This window comes from Rhipicephalus sanguineus, chromosome 1 (assembly GCF_013339695.2).
Source record: "Rhipicephalus sanguineus isolate Rsan-2018 chromosome 1, BIME_Rsan_1.4, whole genome shotgun sequence".
NCBI lineage: Eukaryota > Metazoa > Arthropoda > Arachnida > Ixodida > Ixodidae > Rhipicephalus > Rhipicephalus sanguineus.
Genome location: NC_051176.1, coordinates 169,082,652 through 169,099,698, shown reverse-complemented (window position 1 = coordinate 169,099,698; position 17,047 = coordinate 169,082,652). Strand labels below are relative to the sequence as shown.

The 17,047-nt window shown below is 42.6% G+C and overlaps 1 protein-coding gene across 1 annotated transcript in view; it reads right to left on the bottom strand.

Annotated features, from left to right (window-relative positions):
* LOC119401993 (uncharacterized) overlaps positions 1 to 17,047 on the bottom strand; it is a 160,456-nt gene that overhangs the window by 46,236 nt on the left and 97,173 nt on the right. The window contains exons 19-20 of the mRNA XM_049417623.1: positions 7,460 to 7,598; positions 1,319 to 2,723 (exon numbers count right to left, since the gene is read on the bottom strand). Coding sequence (XP_049273580.1) covers positions 1,319 to 2,723; positions 7,460 to 7,598 — 1,544 coding nt within the window. The remainder of the gene's footprint in view (positions 1 to 1,318; positions 2,724 to 7,459; positions 7,599 to 17,047) is intronic.

Here is a 17,047-nt window from a genome sequence, read left to right as displayed (position 1 = left end):
CCAGTGGACATGAAATGGACATATAGTTTCTCTCACTAGCATGAAGAGCAATACATGTGTCTGTGTTGAGGCACAGGTAAGGGTCTTGGACACCCGTGCAACATCTTTTTCATCATATGTAGTGCACACCTCAATGACATGAGGCTGTCCTGTTGACAGAGCCATGCGGTATGAGTGGCCCTGTCACATCAATCACATGAAAAATGCACAAAAGACAGAGGACCAGTAGAGGAAGGACACAGATGGAGCACTGCCATCTCTTACTGGTCCTCTGTCTGTCGTGCGGTTTTCATGTGAAGTACTTAAACTGGTATAGATCATCAAAGAAAATGAAGAAATGGTCTGCTCGCCCATTTCTTCATTATCCATGAAGCAAAACAAAAGGACCTAGCGCTTTGCTTTTTTGTTTGGCCAGCTCGGCCGTTTCTTCACTTTTCATGATGCTCTATACCCGTATGACAAACCAACCCGCCCAATCATCACTTTTTGCGCAACGTGTTTGACCTTTTTTTGGTCGGGTGCGATTTCAATGGTTCACTTGACCCTGTGATATGCACTTTTTATGAACATATGATCAGATGAAGATGGTGCTTTGCTTTACATGTGTGGTTCCATTTTTGAAATTTTTTCAAATGAGTGTCTATTAGCTGCTATTAACAAGCACGAAGTGATCCAGCAAACAAACAGCGGCCAAGGCAGTTCAATAAAGTGAATGGCCTCGAAGCAAATCTAGCAGCCGAACACTCCGCCAGCAGTGTTGGTGCACAAGTTGGCGTAGCAAAAGCTGCTAATCAGAAGACTGCATACATCGTGAATTTCGCCAGATCGGACAAGACGGTGGTGTTTGGTGGTGGGAAAGACGAGATGGCTACTCGAACTTTACTGTTAATGCACAGTTTTGAGCTTCTTTTTTGGCATTCACATTCACCAAAATACTTTTTTCTGGATCATGCTTCTTCAGGTAAATCATTTCGATAGAGCTTAGATTGGATATTGGAAATGCCGAAATGGGTTTTTAAAAAATTTATTGCAATCCCCTGCGCAAGCACTAGGCTATAAAAAAGTTATGTAATGCATAGTGAATGCGTGCACCTATTAGAAGGGTACACCTTGGTAAACTTCATTCTATGGTTGTATTTATGGTAGCCATTGTAAAAACTTCGAACTCAGTGTTTCCTTATTTCCACAATTTATCCTAAATTAAACCTTGCATAAAACCACACCACAAACCTGTGTCAGTTTTGCAGAAAAAAAAGTGCAATCATTACATGAGTAAATACACCACATGAAAGTGTAGTAGTTAAAGAATTAGGCCAACCTTTTCTTCCTATCTTCCAGTTCCACAATGGCAATCACGTGCTTCTTGTCTGCACTCATCCTTGCAAAGCTCTTGCTTTGCTGTGCCTCTCTGCCAACTGCCTCCAGTGTCCTTTGCAATTCATCATTTTTCCACTGCAGCTGCTTGTGCAGATCCTTGGAAGCACCAAGTTCTTGTTCAAGATGATTACAACGCGAGCTCATGTTCTCAAGTTTCATCTTTGTTGCACTGAGTTCTTCTCGAAGTTGCTCAGTCAAATGCTCAGATTCTTCAAGTTTTTCATTTGAAGCTTGCAAGTAGGCCTCGAGCTCAATCTTTTGTGTCCTTAACGTATTGCACTCCTCTTCACAATTTTGAAGTTTACTGGTGATTCGCTCCACCTCATCTTCCCCTGCACTGACTTGAAGGATCAGTCTCTGCTTTTCTTCATAAAGCGATTGCTTTTCACATTGCAAGCCATCCACACATAATGATAAATCGGCTATTTTGGCAGCTAACTTGTCCTTTTCCATCCTCAAAAGCTTGTCGCTTTGGCTGTACTCTTCAGAAATTTTTTTTGTAGCCTGCAGTTCATTTGTTGCTTTCTCTAGCTTTTCTTGAAGCTGACTCTCTTGTTTTCGTAGTGCAAGCAGGGTATCTCTCAGATCTTGGTTTTCTACTCGCAGCCCTTCAAGCTTTGAAAAGGCTGCATCTATGTCACATTCTAGAGTCACCTTCTCTCGAGATAGGCTGTCACACCTCTCTCTCAGACCCCTGATCTCCTCTTGTTGGTTCTTGTTCTGCGTGGATAGTGGACCCAGTTTAGTCACTAACTCAGAAATTTTGTTGCTTGTAGACTCCGAGAGTACTTCATGTTCATGCTGTGTCGTATCCAGTTTCTGTAATAGCAGTGCTTTCTCCTCCAAGAGGTTCATGACCTTGTCCCTAAGCAATGTTTCTTCTTTGCCCAGCCTTGCAATCTCTTGGGCTTGCTGATGAACCCGTGACATCAAAGCACAACTATCATCACACACCTTTGTTTCTTCAGAGTTGCCCTTCTCAATGCTCAAACTCTTAATATGATCCAACCTGGTGGGGCCTTCAAGCCCCCCAAGAGACAAATGATTTTGGTGTTCCTTTGTAATAGAATCAGCATTTCTCTCAACAAGTGCCTTGTAGTCTCCTTCGAGAATCCGGTGTGCTTCATGGAGAGACTGTAGTTCCTTTTGACAGTCTGCCAGCTCTTTTTCCAACTGCAATTTTGAGTTTTGCTCCCGAACTATGGCCCTCTTCAAGATTTCTTCTCTCCTCTCCTTGCACTCAAGCTCCTTTTTGCACTGGTTCAGCTGCTCAGTAGCACTCGCCCTAGCATCAGCTCCAACTCCTGAAGGAGTGCTGGCTTCAACAGAGACCACTTTTTCAGATGCTGCAATGAAAAATGTCTTTGTCAGATGCAAACAAAAAACTAACTCTGAGGTGAACTTTTACAAGAATACTGATATTTGTCCCAAAATAGTATATTTTGCAACACAGTGATTCAGAAATGAGTGTCACACAGAAGTAAAGAACTTAAAACCCACTAAACATTTTAGAACAATAAGGCATAAAAATAAGACAACTTTTAACTGCTTTTGTTTGTTGTACCTATGGATCTGCACTACATATACAGTTGAACCCCTTTATAGAGACATGCACCGGGGAGCAGTTCTTGTCCCTTATGCGAGGTGTCTCTTATAAGCAGGGTACGACATTCTCACTTTCAGATGGACCCCTATTTTTATGTAAGCACACTGGCGTCTTTTACAGCCAAATGTCTGTTGCATCAGTGTCTCTTATAAAGGTGTTCAACTGTAGCAACATAAAGCCAAGGAAAGCAAAAGGGAAAATACTTGTTTGGATTGATAAAGTAAGAACTATGTGTTTTACAGGCAACACTATTTAGTCATTTCACCTTGAACTCTCATCACTTAACGTTCCTGCCAACAAATTTGCCTGTGTGGGTCTACTTGCGCTCTTCTACATTGCTCTGGAGCAAATGGGAAACAACAAGTTGCTGTTGAACTAGATCGAAACCGAGACAATTTTATTTCTAGAGCATTTTATGTCCCTCAGCCACTGTACAGCACAGCAGCAAGCTGAAAGTGCAGCATCTCTTTAGTTACTGTGACGTCCCCTACAAACGAAAAAGTACTTAAGGGGTCCGTAAACAACCTTTGTTAATACTTTCGATCATAGGCTTTTAGGTGTGCTGGTCAATATGCCAGTGTCCACTCTGTGATTGCCTAATTGAGGGAGACACAGACATGGAGCAACCGGTGAATTAACCAGCTAGAAATAACCTGCCTTGTCACACTTACTTTTTTGTCGCTTTCAGCTAGTTGCAATAAACCAGTGATGATTTGGTTGAAAACTGCCTCATTCAGGGGGCGATTTGGGGAATGTTAACTTATTTGCTTCTTGGCAGTGTGTATTGAAATTGGGAACACACATTACAAATCACATTAGAGACAAATGTAAATTTTCATTAGGATAAATTCAAAAGCCTACCAAGGTTGTAAGTCCATGCAGTCCTAAACTGAACAGCATAAAAGTGGTAATGCACATTTGATGTGGACACGAGTGCACGTTGAGCATGGAGCATGTGCAGCTGACAACCAGCCAAAGAAAAGGCTTCTCCTTCGCCTTAACTGCCCTCCTCTCTTACACTGTGCACCACTCATGTGCTGCTGCTGCAATTTTTTTTCTCTAGTGCCTCCGCTTTCTGTTTGTTCAATCTGTATCTTCTTTAAATTGCCCTCATTGCTCAATCCTAATCTGGTGCACAGCCACTGAGAAGCACGCTCGCTACCTCACTTGTCTGCACGATTTTCTCCGGCAGCTTCATTAATAGTGGCGAATGAGGCGCTGCTCCCCCGGCAAAGCCAACGTGCGCCGACAGCTGGTCTTGGGGGGGGGGGGGCTGCACAATGAGGAGTATGTGTGTATACATGGGGTTCTATGGGTTGTATAGAAGTATTTTGCCTTATTGCAGACAACCTTTTGTGCAGAGCCACATGACAGTGAAGCATGTCCTACTACCATGTGGCGTTCATCCAATTTCTCACAAGAACTCGGTATGCCTAGTATTTGCAGAACAACTAATCCTAAAAACTTTGGTTGCTCACAGAGCAACAAAAGTTGCACATAAACAAGATAAACCTTTCCTTTTCTTGAATGAAGCTAAACAATCCAAAATCTCTTAAGCATTTAAGGCGAAATAAGAAAAATGTAGGGATATACCTCGACGGGCGAATTGAGGAAAACGCCATGAGCAGTTACCGCTGTTTGTTCACGGCAGTTGTCACATGCAGATGTGCTTATTAAACTTTGAAGTAATGCCAACATTTCTCATTGACTTTTAAGGCAATTCGCTGGCTTGCTTAATCAGCAATGCGTTGGCTTGCTATTATGTTTTGTTCACATATGTAGATGCTGAGATATAAATAATTAACATGCTTAGAGATATCAATTACAGTAGTAATTAAAAGGTTAAATGAATTAACTTCTAATTAGTGGAGACAGATGGTCGTGCCAAATGGAAGCATCGGAGCCCTTCCTGCAAACAGCCTATTGCTGCTCTGAGATTTCCAAAAAGCGAACGCTGGTAATTTTGACAGAGTGATGAAATCTGACCAATTTCGCCGGCGAAACTGAAACAAACATGAAGAAGCGCTACTACCATACTCTTCCGAGACGTTCAGAATCAGCCATGAACCACTGACCAACTTTTCTTCATGGGTGTGTGGGCTGTGCTTGTGATTATAGTACATATGGTGCACAAACATCCACAAAATGAAGAAGGAATAACACCACTGGAATCATTGTCGCAAACAGTGATGTCATCGTGGTCGTCTGCGAATTGTAATCATCTACACTTTGGTTTCGGTTTTGCAGGTGAATTTAGTCAAATTTCATTACTCCGCAATGATTACCAGAGGCCACTTTTTCAAAATCTGAAAAAGGCAATAGGCTCTTCAAAGGAAGGACTTCAATTCTCCTATTTGACCTGACTGCTTGTATCCGTAATTAAAAAGTTAATTAAATTATGTGCTGCTGTAATTGATGTCTCGCGTTTTCTTAAGATGTCTGCCACTACATATAAAGTAATTATGAAGGCAGCGAGCAAATATTCCATTTCCCTTATCTTTGAGCATTTTCGGACACATTTCTTGAAACACCCAGTATTAGTTGATCACATCATTGAAAAAAGAAAGAAAACAAAAAAAAATCAAAAAGCCTTTTGCACCGATCTACGCAAACATTCATGGGGACTCTAGAAACCAATTACCTATATCATTGCACAGACAAATAACACATACCTGTGGCACATAGAAGGCATATTTATAATATGGGGACACAGTCAGTACAACCTAGCTAAATTTGAAGCCTCCACTCCTTAGACCAAACAATAAAATTCACATCAAAATCTTTAACTGAGTGCATAAACCTCTGGACACAACCCATATATGTTGAGAATGGAACATTAATAGGCTTGTGCGAATATTCCAGAAGTTCGAATATTCAAATGAATATTAGAGTATTCGAATTTGCTTCGAAACGAATTTAAATTATTCTAATTTTCTAAGTATTCGAAATGAGCAAATAGACATAAAACGCATGTAACCCCATGTAAAAGTGGTTTCACTGCAGTACAGCGGTGCTATACCGTGAATACACCTTTCCAGGGAAAATCCGCACTGCCGTGAAGCCCCACTTCATGGTTAACTGATCAAAGTACCCTCACATCGATTCATCATTTTTTAAGTTTAAAAGCTCGTTATACCGGCTTATATGTTCTAAGTAAATTTTTAAATGCAAAATATCTTACAGGTTATCACTTGCATTCTACCGAAAGTGAAATCCTACGACTATTCAAGTTTGCTTCCACTTCCCTTTGATCCAAAAAGAATGACATTTGCATATACCTTGTTTGAATTTAAAAAAACATTGTGCAGGTTAGTTGGGTCATGATAAATATGCTCATTTTTCTTTATAATATGTGATATATACCATTCGAATTTAATTCGAAATTATTTGACCAAATCACCATTCGCTTCAAATTTGCTTCGAACCTAAAATTTACTATTCGCACAAGCCTAGACATGAACAATGACCGTGTACAAAGAACTCTTTGACAAACAACCACACCTAGAATGTACGAGCAAGAATGTAGAAAGTACAAATTTTGGAAGAAATGAAAGGAGTGGCAACCACAGCTGTGCATATAAGCGCAAGTGGCCCTTGGTGTGCCAGTTATACAGGCCAGCGTGGACAGCGCATTCTCAGCACTGAACTTTGTTTTATCAGAAGAGAGAGCACTCTCGATGACGTGCTGCACCTGAGATCATGCTCGCTCCCTTGAAGCAAAGCATTCAGCCTGCTCAAAGAATTCGTAATTTGCTTATGAGGAAAAATAAATACGATGTTTTTATCATTACTTTGCTTAGAAATTTTTTTGCAGGCAAATAAAAACAGCTACGAACTGTTACAGATCATTTTTTTTTTTCGTTCCTGAACAGAAACATTACAGTACTCTTTTCAGAGGAACGAAGCTAAATCCAGAACAAAAAACATTTTCGTTTTGACACCCTTGACGCACATTTAAAACTAGTTTGCATTTTCAGTGTTTATTGTTTGTAGTCCTTTGGAATGTTCTGTATAAGCCTGAGTGAGTAAGAGCCTGTAGGTCAAGTTGACCTGCCTTCAACCTATCATGGTGGGGGAGTTCAAGTGGGTCCAACTAAGCTGAATTCTGCTGTGCTTGGTTTCAGAGTGATACCATTCAACTAGAATTACAGCAAGTTTTAATCCGAGTGAGCCCAACTGAGTAAGATATTGATGGTGGAAGTCTGAGTGAGCTATACTGTGTAGAATTTTAGCGTCAGAGTCTGCAAAGTCGCAGCTGAGCTAGTTTCAGTCACTTTGAGTCCAAGTGAGCCCTAAGCAATGAATTTACGAGTGAATACCATTTGTTTTGCCAATCTATGCACATCCCTTCATCAGATATTGTGCTCAAGCCAAAACATCAGGCCACAAAATATTAGAAGCCCAATGTGACAAACTCAAACTAATTTACTCAGCACCCAGAATCGTAATGCAAATATACAGTCAAGAGGTACATACCAAGATATTCACTGAGAAGTTCCTGCAAAACTTGATTATTTATGAACATTTCTTCCAGGCGGAACTGCAGTTTGCGCATCGAGTTTGCATGAGATTCTGTCAAATCTATTTGCTTCAGTTGTGGAGACGCAGTGGCATCCTGAAATATAACAGAATAAAAATACTCTTCACCAATTACAGGAAATTGTTGGCTTTGCTCAATGATTAAGAGAAAGGAAAAAAAAGTAGGATACTGCCACGGGGATCAGAACAAACATAAATCAAAGAAATGCAGCAGTAACCAATTTTCAACAGTTAGTGAACATTCTAGGCCCTAGAACCCCATTTGTGTACAATAAGTTAATGATATCTGAAATATGTCTAATTTGTGCCTTGCCAAGTCAAATTATGCACAGTAACTCACTATATGAAAAAAAAATGTAAATTATAAATATGATTCCTGTTCATGGCCAATAAGTTGGCCACCAAGATGTCATACAGATAGGTGTTGCATAAAAGCGAGGCACAAGCACTAGCACAGGAAAGGTGCCTAAACTCATTCCATTTTTAACGTTTCACAGCACAACTTACAGCTTTTGGTTCAGAATATCTTTTGACTTGCGATTTTACCATTTATTCATTCACTATTTCTTGCAGTGCTGACATGGCACTATTGCAAGAGGGGAGAGAGTGGGCAGCATAATACACACCACAATTGACCAAAAACTAGGGGTGTGCAAATGCTGAAATTTTCAAACACGAATCGAATACGAATAAGGCAAAAAACTGCCTTCGAATCATATCTTAAAGCAAAAAGGTGCACTGCGGGAACAAGGACAGTGCGCCTTTTTGCTTTAAGATATGAACCATTACCAACTAGCCCAAATGGCTGTTTTGCCTTCGAATATTGGACGAATATCGAATATGCCATCATCTTCATCATCATCATAAACATCTTCAGCCCATCTTTTGTCCGTTGCAGGATGAAGGCCGCTCCCAATGATCTCCAACTTATCCTGTCCAATTCGAGCAGATTCCATTTTATGCTTGCAAATTTTTGAAAGGGACCGACAACCAATTTTCATGGTGCCAGTTTTCTTCACCGCAATGGAAAGATTACCGGTCAGACTGTCCAATCAAGGAATGGTAATGCGGAAACCGCTGTGAAACATTTATAATCAGAATTTTTCCATCTGCAGCAGCTATGAAGTCGTGTACACACAAAACATGCTGCAAACAGTGGGAGGTGAGCACAACAGCAGCTCGCGTTTGTGCGCTACAGTTTGCTACGCATGCGCCCCGACTCGACATGTTTCACTTTTTGCCGCAAAGGCAGTGCCGCTTTTAAGCGTCAACTCCTTTTACCTCGTAAGCAGCACAAAATAGAGCGGGGATGGACAATAATATACATACTCTAACACTGAATGCTAATTATGGCACACATAAGAGCATCAAACTATGTACAGCAAAGCGAACGGCTCCATAATGCAGCTTCAAAGCTCTACTGCTAGGCTGCGCGACATACTGTTTTTTTTTGTGACATTTAAACACGATTTAAAAATATAAATCCTACTCAAATCACGAAAAGGATGCTTGAATACGTCACTATAATTCGCAGTCTTTTCATTTCCACCAGGATCCAATTGCACGTTCAGGCCAGTTGTCGGTCGGGTACTTACACGAAAGTTTTCAGTAGTTTTTTTTTTTGTGTACACTGGAAAGCCACGACCTCAAGAGCCTAAAAAATGTACTGGTAAGCGTGAGTGCATCCTGAAAACTTAGTTACAATGTTTTTATAACCTAGTTTTAGATACTACTGTACCCTGAAACTAGGTTATAATATAGACATGGTATGAGCTTCTCGTTACATGCTCGCGCAAGATATTGTGACATTTCCATGGCCGCTGCACTCCGTGGCTCGGTTGGTGACGCACAAGAGGCCATTTTGAATGTTTTGGTTCGCGAAGTCATTCCAACTTGCCATACTGTAGCCTAATGTCACGAGAGTGTCGATGTCAGTAGGTGCACCATGTGAAAATCAACTTTACAGCCAAAATAAAATATCTTAGCATTTACAGAATGTCACACTTGCTCAGAGCAGTCTTTGCATTCAGGAGATTTGTACGGCTGAGTTAACCCAGCTTCGAATACTATTTGTGTTAGTGCCCCTTGCATTTCGTTGCTCCACCAAATCCTTTCTCCTCCTCGGCCGCATGTGCATGGTTAAAAAGTTGCAAAAGGAAAAGTAAGAATAGCTTTCACTACTCTTTTAAAATAAATTAATGAAACTGCATGTCACTGAAACTGCAGCACATTGAAAATATTTTTGTTAATACTACACTCATTAACTTATCATGCAGAAAAATTAACTGCTTGACCTGCTCACAAGGTGAGCACTCTTACTTTAAAACATGTTGCTACAGAATGGAATATTTCTCATGCAATGTGATGCTTGCACGTTGCCATTTCGTTTTCCAAGCATCTAAAAGGTAGCATTCTTAACCCTTTGAGGGTCAAAGACGTACATGTACTACTACGTCATCTTTACCAGCCACAAGATGGCCAAAGACGTACATGTACGTCATGCCTGTATGTTTAAAACACATGCCTTTTTGAATCACTTTTCTTCCTTGGCATGTGCTACCACAGTGCGGGAATGCGTTGAATTTTTTCCTTGTGCCGATGTCCCTCATTTTTTTTATGCTTTACTACAGCGGTGTGCTGGCTAGTTTCGGTTTCGTTCTTCGGCTGGTTCCCACTTGTTGCACCCGCAAAATTGATGACTTTTCAGTTTAGAATCTTTCAAAAGGTGACCAATTTGTTATTCTCTCGTTTATCGCTCCCTAGTAAGTGATTACGCCTATTTCCATGCAGGCGCTGAGACTGACACAAACGATGCCGCTGTGATTGCGTTTCCTGTTTCAGGGACTCGCAAAAACCACTTCCATCTCGTTGGCGATAAGTCGAAGCATTATTAAAGGTTTCGGACTTGTTTTCGTTTTCTGGACGTACTTGCAATTACGCAGTTTTCTTCAGTGTGCTCACCCGCACAGTTTGCTTTCACTATGTAAGTGCGTGCCAGTTTCTCTGCCACAAGTGACTCTAGCAGCGATTCCCCTGAATCACCGCTCGACTGCCGAATCAGAATCCGATTCATTAAGTGTCGGCCCGTCAAACGAGGAGTTACTTACGAGTTAAGACACAGATGTTGATGAGTGAGCGACATCGCAAAAGCGTGCATGGCGAGACGATGCTGACTGGATCAGAAGTGGCTTTTCTCCCCCCGTGTTTCCACTTAACGCCACTTCGTACGCTTATTTTGGTACGTCTGTGAACTACACAGACGTTTATTTCAATGCATAATTTTTTAACAGTCGTATAGGTTTTTTTTTTTTTTAGAATTTATCTTGCTGTTACTAATGTATAAACCATGTGTATGTAACAACCCAAATGATTTTTTTGGCACTTTACATTCACCCAAAAAAATTTGAGACATTTTTTTTCTTAAATAGATTCGTCTGAAGAATTTATTTAAGCAATAAAAAAATACACATTTTTGGGACGCATTTTGCAAAAAAAATCGACCCTCAAAGGATTAATGGTTATCTTATTGTATATGTTTATAGAATGCGAAAGTGCAACATATGCTGTATAAGAAACCTGCAGAGTAAAGCTTGGTGAGGAAGAAATCGCCCTTGTCAGCTGCATGTGCCGTACAGGCTGAAGTTCTGAAGCATGAAGGTCATACGTGTGCCAGCCGTATTTCTCAGTGATTAAAACATAGCCAACTGCTTAGAATGCAGGGTAAAGATGCAATGAACAGTAGTACGCAGTAACCATAAAGTATGACGTAACTAAACGAGAATTTATTAGCAATGTTTTACTTTAAGAATGCATAGCATTAGTAAGTTGTCACTTGTTCGAATGTTTGGATTTGTCAGAATATTTACCTTTTTACCTGCACATTCAGGCGTGGCTGAATATTCGGGAAAATATTCTATTCGTATTCAAAATTTCGAATATTTGCACATCCCTACCAAAAACGCACAATCACAAACCCTACCCCTACCAAACAAGCACAAAGCGATATTCAGTAAAGAAAAAATTCATCATGGTGTGGGAAAACATGTGCAGCTTCCCTTGCAGCTCACCATCATGGATGGACTTCCCTCTGAAAGCAGGTTGATGTGTTAAACTGTTGAATAACTTGGAAGGTTGATGTGTTAAGCTGTTGACTAGCTTGAAAGTTAGTTAACATCTAAGGGATTTATAATTGTGCAAACAAGAAACAGATTTTGAGGTATAAAAAGCCGGACCTGTTGCTTGCTTCCCTTCCTACCTCAAAATCTTTTCTTGTTTTTGCTGTTATGAATCCCTGGGAAGGTTCTAACTAACATGTTCAGCAATTTACAGTAATGAAAACAATAAACCTGTACACCAGTTCATAGAGTTAGGGCTGCTGCAGAGGAAAAAAGTTATAGGGTGTCTACCAAGTTGACATTTCAAAATTCCCTGAGTTTTCCAGGTTTTCCCTCAGTGCTCTTGCTTAATTTCCTGAGTGAAACGGAACATTGTTTTATGTCAAGAAAGGCTGACACTATGTCGCCCGATGATGTCACTCTCTCATATGCATGTTAATAAATAAGAATGACTTAATTCCATTCCATTGTACTTCAGTGATTCCACTGCCCTATTCATTTCATGAATAGCACAGAGTACAGTAAAAGCTTGATATAACGAAGTCGGCAAAATTGACAGTTTACTTCGTTCTTCTTTGTATTGTATCAAAACTTCATTAAAGTGAAATAATAGACTAATACAGCAGTCTGAAAATGTTATTTTTTATGCAAAAAAAATCCCTCTTGTTCAACCCGACATCCAGCAACCACGATTTGATACCGCGCCGGTCAAGTCCTCTTCACCGTGCCGGTGTGTCATGCGTAAAGGCGAAATAATTGCATGTTCAACGCACTACTATTCTGCTGCTGTGGCTTGCCATCAAACCTTGGATGTTTACCCAGGAGAAGTATTTGCTCTCCACTCAGTATGACGTACGTGCAACATCGAAAAACGTCGCATGCTAGGAAAAAAAAGTGTCACAGTTTCGGCGCGAGGGCCAAGCAATGAATGCGATAGCTACAAAACGGAATGTTATACAAATAAAGGCTAGCAGCTCTCCTTTAGGAAACCCGGCCGCTGCAGCAAGCGAAGTGACCTATCAGGGCATGCAGATTCTTTTTTCAAGGGTGGGGGGTCAATCACCTTTTATGTAGGTTTGTGCGAGTGTTTGTATATGTGCGTATGCATATGCGCATGCAAAACTGAAAAATTCCAGGGGAAGACTCACACCCTCCAAACCACCCACACCCCTCCCCCGGCTAAGCCAGTGCTACCTATGGCTTCAACGGAAACTTTGAAATCCAAACACAACATGCAGAAAGGTATCAGTTGTCTGCTGATCCCCTCGAGAAACGGCAGCTCGTGCGACCGCGGCCAATGGTACAAAGTGTCCATTTGTGCAATGGAGATGGAGTCACGCAGTACCCCCGCCCCCTCCCGAATAGAAATTCATTCTATTCTACAAAGGGTCCTAAATAGCATTTTGTAGCTCGAGATCACAGAGAGTGAGCTCTCGGATATTGGCCAACAAGCGATGGAGTTTTTTTTTCTCGCCGATCGGGATGGTGTGAGAGATACCAGCCTCGTTGGTAACATCTGCTTCCTAAACGATCGCTTGCAATACAAATAAGAGTTCATTACATCCAGTGCTACCGCCTCTACAGCCACTCATGCTTGTTACTTGACGCACGGAGATAAGAAACACCATATCGGGCGCTAACGCACGCCACGCGGAGCACAGAATACAGAACTATAGTCACTAAATACCTCCGCATGCCACGCATCAGCCGGATGCTCTCCCACTTCACCGCTCAGAAGGCGAGCATCAATGTGAGCCCTTTCCTTGCAGCTGCGTGATTCGAAAAATCTGTTTACAAAATATCAAGCCAGTGTAACCACGACTTTCACTCCCTTACAGCAAATTGACAGCAGATTTTCCCTGATGGTAGCCCACATTCCTTGAGTTTTCCCCAAGTTTTTCCGGACTGTCCGAAATCCCTGAGAATTCCCGGTTTTCCCGGTTGGTAGACACCCTTAATTACTACAGAAGGTGATTGCTAGAGGCCAGATTTTTAGGCGTTAGAAAAGCTTGTTTTAGGTGCCAAAAATAGGCAGGCAAAACAACGTTTTAGGCCTCCAATATCGTAAATATAGGCACAGTAAATTTTCACACAAATGCAAATAATTTCAAACAAAGATGTGCGCGACTCCTATCTAAAGCAGGAAAACAAAAATGTTATTGCTTAAGATTGCACAAAGGTGCCAACAGTTGAACATAGCCGTGCAACTGTGCTTTGTCCCGCGTGTTCGCAGACCACAGTCTCTCCCGTGTTCTGCATGGTGAGTCAAGTGTCCACTGTCAAATCAGTGCACTCCTGGGTGTCTTTTTGGCATGACTGAGAAGGGCAGAGCAGGAGTAGATAGCCAGATCGGTAAAAGAGCAGAATGAGGAATTCCTCCAATTGGCCGGATCGAATCGTGCAGAGTCAATTCTCCCCCCTGGCCATGGCAGTGAATCACTGGCGTAGAGCCAAGCGGGGGGGGAGGTTCAACACCATTCCCCCCCCCCTCCCAAAACTTTTCAGTTTTACACGTGTACACATGCACACATAAAAACGCATGCACAAACATGCATAATGTGTGGTTGAACCCCCCCCCCCCCCAAAAAAAAAAAAAACTGGCTACGCTATTGCTTTACAGCCCAACTAGCAAGGGACCCAAGCCGCAGAACTGGAAACCCCCCACGGAAATTGACATTAATCTCTACACCAAGTGCGGAGATCCGATCCCCAAAGTCTCATCCATTCGAATCTTGGGAATGACACTCGAAGCGACAGGCACAAATTGCTTAACCATTCACAAATTGGCAAAGAAGACGGATAGCGTCATTGGTCTAATCAAGCGGGTAGCTAACAAAAGGCTAGGCCTGAGCGAAGAGAACCTGATAAGGCTTGTGCACACTTTCTTGTTATGCCATTTCACGTATGTAGCGGCTATGCACGTTTGGAAGAGGGCCGAGCGAGACAAACTAAATGCCATGATAAGGAAGGGGATCAAGAGCGCGCTTGGACTACGAAATTACACATGCACTGACCGGCTCCTGCAGTTGGGTATCCACAATACCCTGGAAGAGATTGCAGAAGCGCAAGAAAGGGCGCAGATTCTCAGGCTCTCCGGCACCAGGGCGGGCAGACGGATCCTCATAGAGATGGGCGTCCCGCCCGCCAAGGCTGAACACACCTACCAGGGCCTTTCGAAAGGGCTGAAAGACAACATCATCATATCCCCCGCCCCGAGCAATATGCATCCCCAGCACAACGTGGAAAGAAGGAAGGCCAGGGCGGCGGCGCTCCTACGTCAGGCAACAGAACTTCCTGGCGGCAGCTGCTTCGTAGACGCGGCCCAGTATGCCAACAGCAATAGTTTTGCAGCAGTGTCGATCAACCACAGGGGTTCGACCGTTAATGCCGTTTCGGTACGATGCTCGTCGTCGTGTGCGGTCGAGCAAGTGGCCATCACCTTGGCCCTTCTGGATGATAAACATGAACATATATTCAGCGACTCCAGGGCAGCCATCTGCGCTTTCAGCATTGGCGCCGTGTGTAAGGAAGCCTGTCGCATACTGGAAGGCAAGAGCATCACCACCCACACTCTCACGTGGTTCCCCGCTCACATGGGATCCATCAGGGGAGGCTCCACAAACCTGAACGAGCTGGCCCACTCCACGGCATGAGGTCTCGCTTTCCGCGACCACGGAAAACTCCCTCGCCGGCCCGCAGTTGTGGAGAACAGAGATCATCCGACCACTTACAACGAAATTACGCAGCACTTCTATATCGGCAGAAGAGACTTTCCCCTTCCTAACAAGAAATTAAGTCGAGCGCAGGCACTGACTCTCAGGTTACTCCCGACGAGTTCGTATCCCAGCCCGGCTTTATTACATAAAATTTATCCTGACATTTATCCCAATAGCTCCTGCAGGCACTGCAACGAATTCGCTAGCCTAGACCACATGCTCTGGCATTGCCCCTCGTTACGGGGCACGGACCAATCCAATGAAGACAAGTGGCTATCCGCTATCAAGAGCCCCGATGTCGGGGCTCAACTATGGGCTGTCCAGAGAGCCCACGATGCGGCGGTCGGGCTTGGCCTGACTGTCCCAACGTGGGAGCAGCCTGCTGCGTGTTGAGTTGTGCACCTCAGGACTTACAATAATGTTTCGCATCCATCCATCCATATGCTACTGCCGTGAACACCCTAAAAAATAAATTACAAACAAAACAAAAGCCACATGCACATCACATTTTTCTTTCTTTTTTAGGGGCGAAGCACCTTAGGACCTAGCTTTGTCGTCGACTCTCACTGTCCACTGTCACGGTATAGAGAAAATCGTTGCTATAGTCGAAACATATGTATGTTGCGACTGCGATTACGATTATAAAGTCTCAGATAAAAGTCATATGCAGCACTCAAAACACTCCTGAAATATCTTAATAAAAATGAAATCGAATAATAATTGAAGGCACTATGTTCCCGAAATCAACAAATCTGGCTTTCACAATTCTGAAGGATGTGCACAGTGGGATGTGGAAGGTGTCGTGCCTGTCAGTATGTCTTCAACGAGAAACTCCGAAGAAATGCTTTCATGAGAGCTTGAGTCGGAGACAACTTTAGAAGTCCGCAGCATTTCCTCCTCAAAGGCGAAACATGTGTGTATGTTGCGATTCGATTACGAAACAAAGTACAAGCACAAACTTTTTATACTAGTCGGCGACTTCAACTTAGACATTATGGACAGCGACTGGATTAAGCAGTATATAATGTCTCAATACACTCTACCATGCATTTCATATGACTGGAAACAACAAACAACCACCCGAGGAACATGCACAGACCTTGTCTTTGCCAACTTTAGATTATATCCACTCAAAGAACCATTGGCTTTCCATTTCACAGACCACAAAGCAGTAATAATGAAGGGAAAACGGAATCCAGAACTCAAGACGATATAAGAATTCGCAGTGGCAACGCGTGGGTGATGTACTGTGACATACCACTACGATACCCAGGGCTTCGCCACTTGTCACGATTCACATTAATAATAATAATAATATCTGGGGTTTAACGTCCCAAAACCAAGATATGATTATGAGAGACGCACGATTCACATTAATGAAGATGCGGTGATTTTTTTTCTTTTTTTTTTTTCTTTTTGCTGTTCACTCTCCTCTCCACTGACGGCTCTCTGCAGTTTTGCATTCGCTAACCGCTCGCGCCCTGTCAGCGTGGCGGCAAATGCTGGCTGGTGCATCCCACTTCACTGCTGCCAGAGGTTGTTTCCGGGAGTTGGTTGAACTACAGGATTAGGTTGAACCCCATAGTTCCGAACAGTCGATGTTGCGCGGTAACATGAATAACGGTCTCAAACTGCACCCGGGAGCAAAACTTGAGGTTAAATAGCATTTATATAAGCGCCAATTTTGAAAATAG